This window comes from Pipistrellus hanaki (genome assembly GCF_964339955.1).
Source record: "Pipistrellus hanaki genome assembly, chromosome: 15".
Classification (NCBI taxonomy): Eukaryota; Metazoa; Chordata; class Mammalia; order Chiroptera; family Vespertilionidae; genus Pipistrellus; species Pipistrellus hanaki.
The window spans coordinates 20,761,273-20,775,876 of record NC_140517.1 but is presented as its reverse complement, the minus strand read 5'-3'; the positions used below and the strand labels follow the sequence as shown (position 1 = coordinate 20,775,876).

The window sequence follows — 14,604 nt, the reverse complement described above, 5'->3', positions numbered from 1 at the left end:
CTCCCCCTTCAATTCCTCCCCAAATGGGCCCGTCCAGGCCGGGCGGCGCATGCGCCTCAGAGGTGGCGAGCGGCGGGGGCCGGCCCGGCGGGTCAGCTGTGGAGGGTGTAGTAGGGGCGTTCTTCTTGCAGAGCCAACCGGCTCTAGCGGGGCCCCTGGCAGCCGGACTTGGCCTGAGGCGTGTTCGCCGGGGAATTCCGCCGCAGCTCTTCTGGGGTGGCCGCGAGGAGGCGGGTGAGTCTTGGGGAGTCGGAGGAGCGCGCTCTCTCCGACCGCGGCGCCCGGCGAGGCCGCGGGACACTCACCTGTCCCCGCTCTCGAGCGCCCCTCTGTGTCGCGTGTCCTGTCGGGACTTTCTGTTGCCTTTGGAGGTTGGGAGCTGGAAGGCCGGCTCCTCGGGGCGGCCGGCTCACCTTGCGCCCGGGATTTTGTCAGAGCGGCTGTAGGGGAGTCCTGAGCTGTCCGCCCGCGGGCTCTTGCTGAGGACCTGCTAGTAGCTGAGGGCAGGCATGGCCCCGAGCTTTCCCTCTCCGGCAGCCTCTCCCGTCGCTCTGGAGCCTTCTGACCCAGGGCGGACTTCTCCCTTCCCTGAGCCTCGGCGTCCACGCCTGAAAAATGGGTATAAACCCATTGCATCGACTGTGAGAAGGGAAGTCCTTAGCACAGTGTTTGACACGGTGAGCGCTCCATACATTGCTATTGATGATGTAGTTTAGAATTTGCATGTAGAAGGTAAAAGCCTGTGAAGGCGCATCTCAGCTGCAGTGAAGTTGGCACCGATCCTTCTTGCGATGGGACAGTCCCGTAAGACACCCCACCCCCCCCAATCCATACATTTTTTTTTTTTTCAAGGAATGTTATATATCTCTTTTTTTGGGTTTAAAGATGACCGTGCCTGTGGTTTCACAAATAGGTGCTGTAAGTATAATAAATCCGAGTTCTGGAAACCTTTACTTAAGTTTTTAAACGGATTAAAGAAGTTTATGCTGGTAAAGGAATTTTGTTGTGACCCCCTTTGTCTCCCCTTTCCTATACATACAAGGCTTTTGCACTTGTTTAAGTTGATTTTAAATGAGCTTATTTTCATCCTTAAAGAAAGGTTGAGGTCTGAACCAATTTTCAAATCTATGATAGTCCTAATCTCAGCATTCAGCAGACAGTTAGTGAGCGTTTACTATGTGCAGGTATAAGGATATTCCCTTATTAGCCTGTGTGTTCTTTGAGGTGTATGGACTAAATACCTCCACTTCTCCCCGAAAATTCAAGGCAGAGTGCTCAGCATCTAGGAAGTGCTGATAAGTGTTCAGGGGAAGCTACAACTTGACCCATTCCTTAAGAGAGGGTGTGAGGAGGTTCGGGTCCTGCAGCCCAGGGGCTGCTCTCAGTAGCATTGGGGCACGGTCTGAATCTGGGCATCCCAGTCACTTAGTAGCATTTGTTTAGATTTGGTCACTTTGCAGCTGTGATAGGTATAAGTAGGTAGGGTAGGTGGTCTACTGTTATCTGCTATGTCTGCTACCTCTGCTAAATATGGTGAATTATTTAAAATGATAGTTGGAGAAGTACTAATTTAATTGATTCCAGTTTTTTCCCCCTGAAATGTGGGGTTTAAAAAATACGTTTTAGAAAGCTTTAAATACTGGTTTACAGGTTTTTCTGGAGAACAGATTTTTCAGAGACTTGTGGTCCTGCTTTCTGCTTGTTTTAAAATGACATTAGGAGTTGCAACTGTAGTGTAAATTTATTTTTGGTGCAGCCACACAATAGCAAAATCCAAAGAAAACAAAAGTGGCATTACAATAAAGGGTTTTCAAACTCTTTGTAATTATGGATCTGCTAAATGGTGTAATTAGGAGGCGTACTCCCTTTTCTTTATTAGTTATGTATCGCTTTACTCTTGGTTTATTTCCTGAAATTGTGCCATCTAGTGGTTAAAATCTTCTATCGTAGAATACTCATGAGGAATATTTTACCTCAAAAGTCTTGGTAAAATAAGGTAAAGGAGTACATATAATATGACTAATTTTTATATTGTCAGTGAGAGTACCCTACTGCTTCTGCCCGCCCAGGTTACCTCTAAATAACAGTTAAAATTGCTTTTTAATATGCCTACTAGCAAGTTATCAAAACATCAAATTGTCACAGCTGAACAATTTAAAAAATTTCAGCTGACTATTTTGGTATCAATGTTTAAAGTTAAGGAAGTGGGTGGAGTTGGCATGGGGAGGGAAGTTTTGTACCTGTGACAAGTTTAACCTTTCTGATGTTCTCTAAATTCCAGTGGGACTGGTTTTGTTCTTTAAATGAAGTCCCCCTCTTTGTCACTGCAAACATCCATGCATGAAGGCTTATCACAAAGGAATATTCCATTCCCCTTTATTCCAGTGGTGCAGCTGATGTTCATAAGTACTTTGACACTACCTTTTTGAAATTGTTTTTTGTATTCCTAGTAGTAATAGGTGTTTGTCATGTGAGTGTGAATTTTGTTTTTGGAATTGGCTTAAAGTCATTTAATTGTGAGTTTAGATTTGAGAAGAAACTTAAGAATGTAATGCCAGAATATACTCTATGGCATCCTTAACTGATGTAGCCAGTCCCTTTTGGGCATGTTTGGACAATAACCAAGAGCTTCATTGTTGGACAGCTCCATGAAGATGACTGCCTCTGTAATTTCCACCTTTTGGTTTATAGTCCTGTTCTTGGAAACACCTCAGAGTACATTCAGTTCACCCTTTTCTATTATGTGACAGGGCATTTCAGATAAATAAATGATACTTTACATATGTCACATACACTGTTCACTGTTTCAGAGAGTCTCGTATATGTCATTTTAAACCTTTTGACATCACAGAGGTATAGATTATGAGTTGATTCCCTTTTAAGAAAGAAGAGACTTAGGTCTCATATCAAGTAGACAAAGTAATATAACTTGTGAATAACTGAGTCCACAATTTTTGTTTTCAAAAATTTTCCTCCCATCAAATCCATTGTTTGTCCAACTTAACCAAGTTGTACCTTTTGTCTGTCTCCTCTGTTGGGGACTCCCCCACATTGGTAAATATTGCCAATTTCATTCATGGTTTTCTGTTTAAATCCAGTGTCAGAACCATCACCATCCTGAGCACTCTCCTCAGGAATATTCAAATTGTAAATATTCTGGACATAGCTGAGGAGGATGAGTATAGTACTGCTCTTTTTCTTGTTGTAGACAGACCCTCTATTTCTAATAATACAGGATAATATTACCAGTATATTGACTTCTTTGGAAACTAGGTTCAGAATTAGTGCCTGTTGAACTTGTAGCCAAAAGGCTATTTGGGAAATAGTAGTTTTTCTGAGTTTATTTAATTCACAAACTCCTGGGAAGGTATATCTTTTCTATTTTGAATGTGGGAAAAATATGTTGTGATGAGATTAACTGCTACTTACTTTGTAATTGGGGCTTAGTTTTGCCATGGAAATGTGGGTAATGTATATTTTGATCCACAAAAAGGCATTTTCTTACGATTCAACTGAATTTTAAAAGGCACTTCCTATAGTTATTGGGTGGATTATTAGACTTGTGCTTAGCACATAGTGCTTTTTTTTTTTTTTAAAGAAATATTTTATTGACTTTTTTTACAGAGAGAAAGGGAGAGGGATAGAGAGTTAGAAACATCGATGAGAGAAGAAATAAGTGAAGCAGAAATCAGATAACTGATACTATACATAACAGTGTAGTGTTTTCAGTCTGGCTTTTTTTTCATTTAGCTTAGTGCTTTTGAGGTTCATCCACATTGGCACATGTGTCAGTTAATTTATTTTAATTGAGAAATAGCATTCTATTGTGTAAATATACTACATTTGTTTATCCAGTTACTTGGTTATTGGACATTTGGATTGTTTCCAGTCTTGGCTATTATAAATAATGTTGTGTACATGCACATACGTATCTTTGTATGGATATACAGGATGGGGCGAAAGTAGGTTTTCAGTTGTATATTAATAAATAATATAAGAATAAACTGTGTTTCATGTTACTCACAACTGTAAACCTACTTTTGCCCCACTTTGTACATTGGGTTTTAATTTCTTTTGAATAGATTCTTAGGAATGTAATTTCCAGGTCATGTGGTTAGTTTGCATTTAACTTCTTTAGACACTGCCAATTATCTTCCAAATTATCTGTACTGCTTTACATTCTCCAGAGCAATGCATGAGATCCATTTTTCCCACATTCTAACCAGTGCTTGGTATTGTCTGACTTTTTGTTGTAGATATTCTGGTAGATATATAGTGATATCTCATTGTGGTTTTAATTTGCCTTTCCCTAATGACGAATGGTGTTCAGCATCTTTTCATGAGCTTAACTAACTAGTCCTATACCACCTTCAGTGAAATACCTATTCAAATCTTTTGGACCCATTATTGGACCCATTTAAAACATTGGATTGTGTGTAAGCGTTCTTTATTTTATTCTAGATATAAGTTCCTTATCATATATGATTTACAAATATTTTTTCTTAGTCTGTGGCTTGTAGTAGATTTTATTTTTTAGAGCAGTTTTAGGCTGGCAGCCAAATTGAGCAAAAGTAGAGAGGTCCCATGTACTTTTTGCCTCCACACACAACTTTCCGCACTATCAACATCCCCCATCAGAGTTAATATGTTTATTACAGTTGATGAATCTAAATTGTGGCATGCTTTTTAATTTTCTTAAAGGTGTTTTCGAATTGAGAAACTTTTTAATTTTGATGAGTTTTTTTCTTTTATGGATTGTGCTTTTTATGTATGTAAAAACTCTTTGCCCAATCTAAGGTCATAATTTTCTCTTATGTTTTCTTTCTTAGAACTTTTAAAAGATTAAAGCAATTAATTGGTTCTTTCTTTTCTGTAATCTTTCCTGAGTTAAAAAGAATTGGTTTAAAAAAGACAATAGGTATATAGTGATACATAACTGTAGTACACCTCAATATAATGCTTTTCCTTTGACTGTTGCTGCTAATTTTTTTTTGTGAATGAACCAGTTAAACCAATTTCAGAGATTTCAGCTTCTTGTTTTCATTGTAATATATTTCATTGTAATATATTTTATGAGTATATCTGCTAATATTTAGCAGATATACTCATAAAATGCTAAAATAATAGCATTTTATGAGTATATCTGCTAAATTAAAAAAAAATTATATCCCATCTGCTTGTTGTTTCTTTTCATTGTTTAGTTAGATTTTCCTAGCCAGATGTTAGGAGGAAAGCAGTCTATATTAATTCACACTAATGTGAGATGACTGATTTTCCCTTTAATACTCTCAGATGTATACACATTTTAAAAAGATTAATATGCCAGTTCTTTTAATTGGTAGAATTTCATCTGAACAGAATGAGTTGTAATCAGTTCTGGAATGTGGGGTTTATTAACATAGGCAAGCTGTTTCGGCTTGAGTGCTTATTTCCAGGATCTGGTCTATTGAGGAGTCCTGCTTTTTTTTCTGAACCTGCATGTTCTCTCCACTCTCCTGATAAGCTACTGAATCTGTTAAACCTTTGGATAAGGAACTTGAGGCTCAAGTTTAATAATTTGCCTGAGGTCATATTCTTTTCTGATAAAGGTTCTTACTAAAAATGTGAAAATAGTTGTAGGTCACATTAACAAATAAAGTCACAGACATTCAAGACACTCTTGTATCCACAGGTTGCTCTGCTGTCCTCCATCACCTTCTCCTAAAGATGCATCCTGACTTATCTCCACACTTGCACACTGAAGAATGCAACGCCTTGATTAACTTACTTAAGGAATGTCACAAAAATGTAAGAGTTCAGAAAAAATACCCTAAAGTACATATGAAGCTTAGGTACAACACACTGATGTAATTTAAATGTTATATCCACTAATGGAAGGGAACAGTAATGTCTTAGCTTAGTAAAGACTGACAACTGATGCTATGATTTTTTTTTTTTTTTTTTATAAAACACTTTCTTTTATGATTAGTAAAAATCAAGGATGAAAGTTTGTAAGGGATCTTTTGAAATATGTATTAGTTAGAATCCATATTCTTACAATAAAATACTTTTCCTAATTACAGGGCACTAGAACAATATGTTCAGCCCTGATTCTTCTGATTATAATGGAATTAATCCAAGATTTCCTGTTCCTTGATGTATATCATTCTGTTTAAAGGAAATTGAAACATTTTTATAATTAGATGTTAATTTAAATTATGATTGGTCTAATTTGACAAATTTACTTGTTAGTGGAATGTAAGTAAAATTCCATGGTTAAAAACAAAATAGAAAACCTATTTTTGGAATGCATTAAGTTGAGTTGATATTTTTACAGATGTTGAATATGTAGCTTTTTCCATATATCTGATGCATGAGTTAGTTATAAGGGTCATTTGTGTTATTTTTTAACTTTGCATGATGCATTATTTTCCTCATGATATTTTTAAACTATAGACATACCAAATTATAATAGTAGTAAGAGTGATTTAAATGAGCAAAATTTTAAGACTGAAAATAAGTTAGTAAGTAAAATCCATGACCTGTGAAGTCTGTATTTTTAATGGTTCAAAGAATTTGTTGATAATAGTAGGCAAACTATTTTTGGCATTCATTTAAATCAATAATTGATATTGTAAGTCTTAACTTTAGCTATTGTATGGGTACATGGTAGTAGTATCTCTTTTGGTTTTAAATTATATTTCCCTAATGGCTGTTGATTTTGAGTATCTTTTTCTTTGCTTATTAGCCATTTATATAAATCTTTTACCAGTATTTAAAAAATTGAGTTCTTTATCTAATTATTGAGTTGCCAGAGTTACTTTTGTTGTTGAGCATACTTATCTTTTGCCTGATAAGTGTATTGTGAATATTTTCTCCGTCTGTGGCATCCTTTTTCATTTTCTTAAGAGTGTGTTTCTGAGAGAAATTTGTAAATTTGATTAAGTCTAATTTACCAGTTTTTTCTTTTGTTTGTATTTTTTTATATTCTATGGGTCTTGTATATTTCCTGGTTGCAAAGATTTTCTATTTTTTTTGTGTGTGGAAGTTTCACATTTAGGTTTGTGATTTATATCATGTTTTAATTTTTGTGTATGGTGTGAAGTATGAGTCAGTTTCTTTCCCTATTATTCCAACATAACTTATTTATTTATTTATTTATTTATTTATTTATTTATTATTTCCCCACTAAATTTTCTTGGTGCCTTTGTAAAAATCAGCCAACCATTTGTGAGTGGGTCTATTTCTTGGGCTCTCTGTTCTGTTCCACTGAAATATACGTATATATCTATTCTTAACACCAGTTAATTCCAAAGTTGTCTTTACTGAGGTCGAGTGGTCCCTGGACTCTTTTGTACTCTTCTCTGTCTTAATTCACTTTCCACATTGCATCTAGAGTGATCTCTCAAATCTAAGTTTAATCATTATTCCACTTTAAAGGCTTCCTTTGTCTGTAGAATAAAATATTCCTTTCTTAGTTTGTGTTGCAAGATTTTCATGAAACTGGCCCCTACTTATCTTGTGGGCTTCACCACTGTCCTGTTCCTCTATTCTCCCCCTCATTCCTGTGTGTTCTTTCTGCAGTTGTACTGGAGCATGTTTCTGTCTTGTAAGCCTTTGCACTTGCTTTTCCTTTGCTTGACTAAGAACCTTTCTTGAAATCTTCACTTCACACTTATTATCTTCTAGGTTTTATTCAGATTAATTTATCATTTCCTCTTCCTTCTTTCCTGGCCTAGATTCTCTTGGGATAATCGCTCTGCACTCCCATAACACCATACATAATACATTTCCTACTTTATGGCAGTTGTTCTCACACTTTTTGTTCTTAGGACTCCTTAACACTTTTGTTATCAAAGGACCACAAAAACTTTGTTTATATGGACTATATCAAATTAATTTAGAAATTAAAAAAAAGTGACATTGCTTTTCCATTTTTACAATTCTTTTTAATGTCTGACTTAGTAGAATAGAGCTGGATTCTCATACCTGCTTCTACATTCAATCTGTGATGATGTTACACTTCTTGTAGTCTCTGGAAAATTGCACTGCACCCTTGTTAGAGAATAAAAGTGAACAAAACAAATAAGATTTTTGATTATTAGGAAAATAGTTTTTACCTTATGCATCTCCTAGAAAGGTCTTGGGAACTCCTGGATATTCCTGGACTATACTTTATAAACCATTGCTTTATAACAATCACTTCATTATTTGTCTCCTCCCTTTGACTATGTGCAATGAGAGTAGGGCCCAGGTTCACCTTGCTTACTACTGTATCCTAGTGCCTGGGACATTGTTTTCCAGAAATTGATTGATTGACTGATTGATTTACTTATTCAATCAGTTGCTTAGCTGGTTTAGTTCTCTAGAAATAGACATTAGGCAAATGCTATGTGTATACAAGACAATTGTACATGGACATGTCTTTTACCAATTCCACTTGGGCATTTTGGATTTTTCACATAATTAGTTTTTTTTTCTTGGATTTTTAAAATAAGATGTATGTATATGGGATGGAATAAATATAAGCTGAACTATGAAATATTGCCTTGCTTTCTAAAAGTCTAATCCTTTCTGGTTATTTCTATTTGACTAGAGGGGTGTGAAGCTGCATTGTCCCTGCTTATTTGTATTTAAGTAAAATACACAGGAAATATTTATTCTGAAGAGGTCATTAGGTAGCCAGTAGGAGCTCTTAGCCTATCTTAAATGCTTGCCAGAAAAACTGACCATTTTCCAATGTGGACCAGAAAAGCATACTTAAAGTGGTAATGAATTAGGAAAAAAAAGTAATAGCATGAGGCATAGCTTACCAATTATGAGTTGCCTGGTTTTCATGAAAGTCTTAATTAGAAAGAAAAGGAAAAGATGTACTTATTATTTATGGCATTATAGGAAATCACCATGCTCTCCAATCTACCCTTAAAAATTATGACATGTAAGCACACTAGATATGGCCCTGCTAAAATTCAGCTTCTTGACTACAGTCTTCATCTTAATCTGCTTTGGAACATACTTTTTGCCATGATAATAGTTATAGGACTTGAACCCACTAGGAGATACTTATTTTTGCTTTTCAAACCAAGTAGACTGAACTTCAGACATAGATTTCATTATATGTATTGTGAATTAGTGACTTATTTATGTGGCCCATGTAGGCCATCTAATAACTGTTCCGTGTTTTGGATTTGATAACATTTTGAATGGAGTCAAATGAGGAAATGACTTTGGCACCAAGCATTTATTTAGTAGCTCTTCTACATGACAGTGTGTTTGCTAGTGAAGGAAATTGTGTTAATATGGCCACACTGCTCTTTGACATTGCTCCCTGTAATGGAGAATGGATTATGTGTGATTTTAACATGCCTTTAAAGAAGGAGGTATTAGGAAATAAAATTGTTTACACACTGTCACTATGAGATTTTGGCAAGTAAATAGACTTCCAGTTTATCAAGGAAAAGTTTGTTTTTTGTTTCAAACCTTAGAGCATTTATCCCTTTTTTAAAGAAAGGCCAGGATAAACCTGTTTATTTGTATATTTTATACTTGGGATTTAATTATTTGATTATTAGCAAAGTGACACATTAAACCCATAGAATTTAAATGCTAAGAATAAGCATTTAATTTCTATGTGCCAGAGAACATAGCCTATTATGGGATGAAATATTTTAACCCTTTTCTTCCTTTTAGCACAGCATTCTGAAATTTTTTGGTCATTGCAATGACCTTGATCGGGAGATGAGAAAATGCTTGAAGAATGAGGTAAGAAAAGTGTCAAAAGGATGGAAATCGTTCAACAATAGAAAAAAACATTTTAAAACAGTATTATATATTACCACTGTTATTAACTCGCCCCCGCCCCCCAATTTTAGTATAACAGAGTGAAATAGACTTTATATGTATATCTATAACCTAGGGCAGAAATGGAAGCCTCTTCTGGGACAATTTTAGAATACTGCTGTTGTTTGGCATGCATATAAATGAAACAACCTCCTTTTTATAATCCTTGTAATTCCTCTGGATGAATTTTAAAGTTTAGGAAGTTGACTTTGTACGGTATATGATTGTCTATGCTATATACCTGAAACTAATAAAAAAATAATATTGAATATAAACTGTAATTGAAAGAAAAAGATGCAGTGGTAAAAGAGGATTCTCTTCATTGGAATTTGATCTATAATTTAGTTTTTTAATAAAAGATATGTCAGTCAGCATTTGGCTACAGCAGGTAACTAAAACTCTCTGGACCTCAGTTTCCTTTATAACATGGTGAGGCTGGACTTAGGCTCTTGACAGCTTTAAAATTTTGAATTTCTTTATAATTATGGCATATATAAACCATAGGGATCTAGTTTGACTTATTTGGAAAGACGAATTTTCTGAACCCAATTTTAGGCTAAGATTTGAACTTGGGCACATAGTCAAAATACCTAATTCATTGTATTTTTTATAGGCACTACTAACCAAGCAAAGTGCATTTTAAATCTTTGAAAATAAATTTAATATTATTTTTGTTTCGAACATCAGATATTTTATGTCTAGAACCTTTAAAAATCTATAACTACTAAAAATCTGCCTTCCAATTTTCTGTATCTTTGAAATCCCCCGCCCCCTCCATTAGCCTTACAATAAAAGGCTAATCTGCAAATTGTCCCCTTGGGTGTGTGTTGACCACCAGGTGGTGGCACAGAATGAAGGAAGGCCCTCTTTTGTCCCTCTTACTTGTGTTTTGTTTGGTTTTTGATTAATTGACCTTCCATTCTATCTGTGTTATTCAGTAGAGTTTTGTGAATAACATTATATTCATCCTTTTCTCTCTTTTTTTTTATTCAGGAACCATTTTGACTTGCTTTGGCAATAATCTTAACATATATTTTAATATAGACTATATTATAATTTGCTCTATGCTTATTTTATTGATTTGCTACTAATTGTTAGAGACATGTGATTAAAAATATCAAGCATTTTTCTCAGAGCATATATCTATCTGTCCATGTTCTGGAAGCTTTTTTCTCCCCTAAATGTATTTTTATATCTATTATATATATATTTTTGATCAAGTCCAAAGTCCAGCATGCTCCCCATCGAACTGTGACCTCCTGGTTCATAGGTCGACACCCAACCACTGAGCCACATCAGCCAGGACCCTTAAAATTTTTAAAGCAATAAAACACACTTTTTCCTTAACAATCTTAAGAGGAAAATTAATCTATGGCAGATAAAAGGAATGGTTTTTGTTAAAGGGACCTGGTGTTTCATCTATAATTTGAAGAGGCCCTTTGATGGGAAAGAAAAAAAGTTTGAAACTATCACTCCAGGAGATATGTTAGAACCCTTCAATCAAAACTTTGGACTTAGAAAACTTCTTAAAGGTTATCTAACCCAACTCCTTATGTTTGAGGTTACTCGAGTCACACCAGGAGTCAGGGGAGGGGATCCAATCAAGTCTTGGTTAACTCTGTCACTAATCATTTGTTTCTGTGACCTCTTTCCATATTTCTGTTTCCTAAAAGATTTTGATGTCCAACAGTTCACATATACTCAATTTTCTCCCCTCTGCCTAGGTATTCTTCATTCACCTTTAAAATATGTCTGTATTTGTATATCCTATCTAACAAGGAGGGAATATGCTAATTGACTGTCACACACTCACAAAGATAGTGTTGCCCACAGCCAATAAGGAGGGATTATGCTAATCACTGCCACGCCCTCAGCCACAAGGTGGCGGCACCCAGTCCCCTCAAACCTGTCAGGGCGGCAGGCACACGGCACGGCTGGGCTTACCACCAGGGAGGTCCGGCTGCTCCGCATGCCTGCCTCCAGAGTCCTCTAGATCCCGTAGCCCTCCAGCCGCCCAGGGCCAGCCCAGGGCCTAGGCAAGCCTCAGATGGCAGTTGCCAGCTGCCCAGGGCTGCCCGAGGCTCAGTTAACCAGAGCTGGCCAAGGCTTGCGCTGCCACACGTGGCAGCAGCAGAGGTGTGATGGGGGTATCGCCTTCCCCTGATCACTGGTTTGCCTCCTGCCCCTGAGGACTCCCGGACTGTGAAAGGGGGCAGGCTGGGCTGAGGGATGCCCCCCCCCCTTCAGTGCATGAATTTTCATGGACTGGGCCTGTAGTATATTATAAGCCTCTACATATATACATATAAGAACACTTAAATTCAAGTTTCTCTGCTTTAAATAAATGCTTTTTAAAGTGCCACACTCTGTATGTCCTGTTATTTGTAACCTACTAGCCAGATCAGAATACTAGATTGAAAACATTTAAGGTTAAAAGTGCATTTAGATCCTCCTGATTACAGAAACAGTATTTGGGGAGATTTGATTCATGACTATTCATGATGAAAAAATCCTGGGACGTTCAGCTGACTATAAGTTTCTATATGAATCAATAGGATAATATGGTTGCTAAGTACCAGTTACTCTTAAAAAAAAAAAAAAATATATATATATATATATATATATATATATATATGCACACACACACACACATATATATATACATATATATATATATATATATACATATATATATATATATACACATATATATATAGTTTATTGATTTCAGAGAGGAAGGGAGAGAGAGATAGAAACATCAATGAATCATTGATCAGCTGTCTCCTGCATGCCCCCTACTGGGAATTGAATCCACAACCCAGGCATATGCCCTGACTGGGAATCAAACTGTGACCTCCTGGTTCATAGGTTGACGCTCAACCACTGAGCCACGCTGGCCAGGTGAGTCAGTTACCCTTGATAATATTTATAGAAATGTAATGTGTTCAGGTCATAATAACTAGTAGGCCCATTGTAGTTCACATCTGTCAGACTACTTCTAGAGCACTTTATTTAATTCTGATTGTGATACTTTTTTTAAGTAGTATTGATATTAAAGTACTTCATAAAAGGTGCTTTATAGAGAAGATATTAGAAGACAGAAGCCATGCTCTGTGAACAGTTGTAGAAACCAGTGGTATTCAGCTTGCAAAAGAGATTGTGAATGGGTTATCTGTAATCAGTTATTTGAAAGACTGTAACAGGCAAGAAGAAATGAGGATAGCGGGATAATTTACTGGGAAACATTTACTGGTTCAACATAAAAACTTGGGAACAGTTATTTGAACAATAAGTATATAGCGAGCTCCTTATAACTAGAAGTGTTCAACCAGTGGTTGGAAATTAGATTGTGAGTTTCTGGAGAATAGGGACAAAACCCATTTGTCTTAAATATTTACTGAATTCATATTTTGAGAGGAAATTAATTCAGTAAAGACTAAAGCATCTGTTAGGATGTGAATACTGTTCTGTAGTGAATGAACTTGTACTAGATAGCCTCTAAAGTCACTGTTTTCAATCTCAGATTCAGGGAAATAAAAGACAAGAGCTTTGTTAGCAAAACCATTTTTATTCTGCAAATATTTTATTTAATTCATATAAATGGTAATGTAATCTACTTTTTTCTCCCTCTTCCTTTTATTTTCCAGTACATGGAAAAGAGGACCAAGAGCAGGGAGCTTGGCAATGCGATGCGAAAGAGACTTTCAAATCCTCCAGAGGAATCTGAAACATAAATTATATTATCACTGGATACCTTGGCTGAGAGAAGATCTGAAGACTCTTGGTTGATAAACCAAAAGAATCCTATCTCATTTGGTCTCCAGAATCTTTTGAATTGCAAGTGACCCATGAGAAATCAAGACATGGAGAAATACAGAAACACTGGATTCAGAATATTTGTTGGGCAGAGCCTTTAGTACTCTGATTCCTTTACCAACACACCTGACTTTTAATGTGTTTCTTTACTTTGCCTACAGCCATTTAACATTTGAGTAATTTATCACCCTCAATAAAATAATTGACTTTATTCATATTTTCTCTGTTCTTTTAGACTCTCCTGGAATTAGAGAAAAATGGTCCCATTAGACTTTTTCTTTTGACAACATGGCAATTCTAGAGCTTAAACATAGATGATACAAGCTATGGCTCAGTGGTTAAGCGTCAACCTGTGTATCAGAAGTCATGGTTTGTTCCAGGTCAAGCCATATGCCTGGGTTTCGGGCTCGATCCCCAGTAGGGGACATGCAGGAGGCAGCCAATAGATTTTTCCCTCTCATTAATGTGTCTATTTCTCCCTCCCTCTTCCTTCCTCTTTTTGAAATAAATAAAAACATCAAATAAAAAAGATACAAGCTAAGGCAAAAATTGTTTGAGGAAAATTCCCAGTTGTGTTAACTATATGAAAATGTTGCAACTTCATTGTTCTTAAAAGAGCTGTTTTCTAAAAGATTAAGTGTTTAACATTGATAAAATTACTTCTAGTTAGAATTGAAGTCTTGGTGGACTTTGGTTCTTGTTTGGTTGGATGTGCCCATCTGGATGCCAGTTAACTCCTGGGTATTAACCTTAGGCCAACATGCCTACTCCTGCTGGATACAGGGCTCTTCTTCCCAAACTCACTTTTTAGCAGCATTCTTTCTGCCTGGTGTTTCTGAGACCTGTGAGAATCTGAAAGTCAGCAACATCCAGCCACATGACAGCATGGCTTGATCTTGTCAAATAAATTGTCAACCGACTGAACTATGAGCTCCTTCTATTGAAATCTTTGTGTTCAGCATGAGGCCT

At 36.4% G+C, this 14,604-nt stretch overlaps 1 protein-coding gene across 2 annotated transcripts; it reads left to right on the top strand.

Moving 5' to 3' along the window:
* Positions 1-47: 47 nt before the first annotated feature.
* On the top strand, positions 48-13,846 carry CMC2 (C-X9-C motif containing 2). Of its 2 annotated transcripts, none has more exons than XM_084905123.1 (4): positions 48-234; positions 5,672-5,787; positions 9,670-9,741; positions 13,467-13,846. In XM_084905123.1, exons 2-4 carry the CDS (start codon positions 5,707-5,709, stop codon positions 13,551-13,553), a joined length of 240 nt encoding a protein of 79 aa, XP_084761249.1. In that variant the 5' UTR covers positions 48-234; positions 5,672-5,706; the 3' UTR covers positions 13,554-13,846. The 2 variants fall into 2 exon arrangements, with proteins under 2 accessions (XP_084761249.1, XP_084761250.1); XM_084905124.1 differs by having other exon boundaries at positions 59-677.
* The last annotated feature ends 758 nt before the right edge of the window (positions 13,847-14,604 follow it).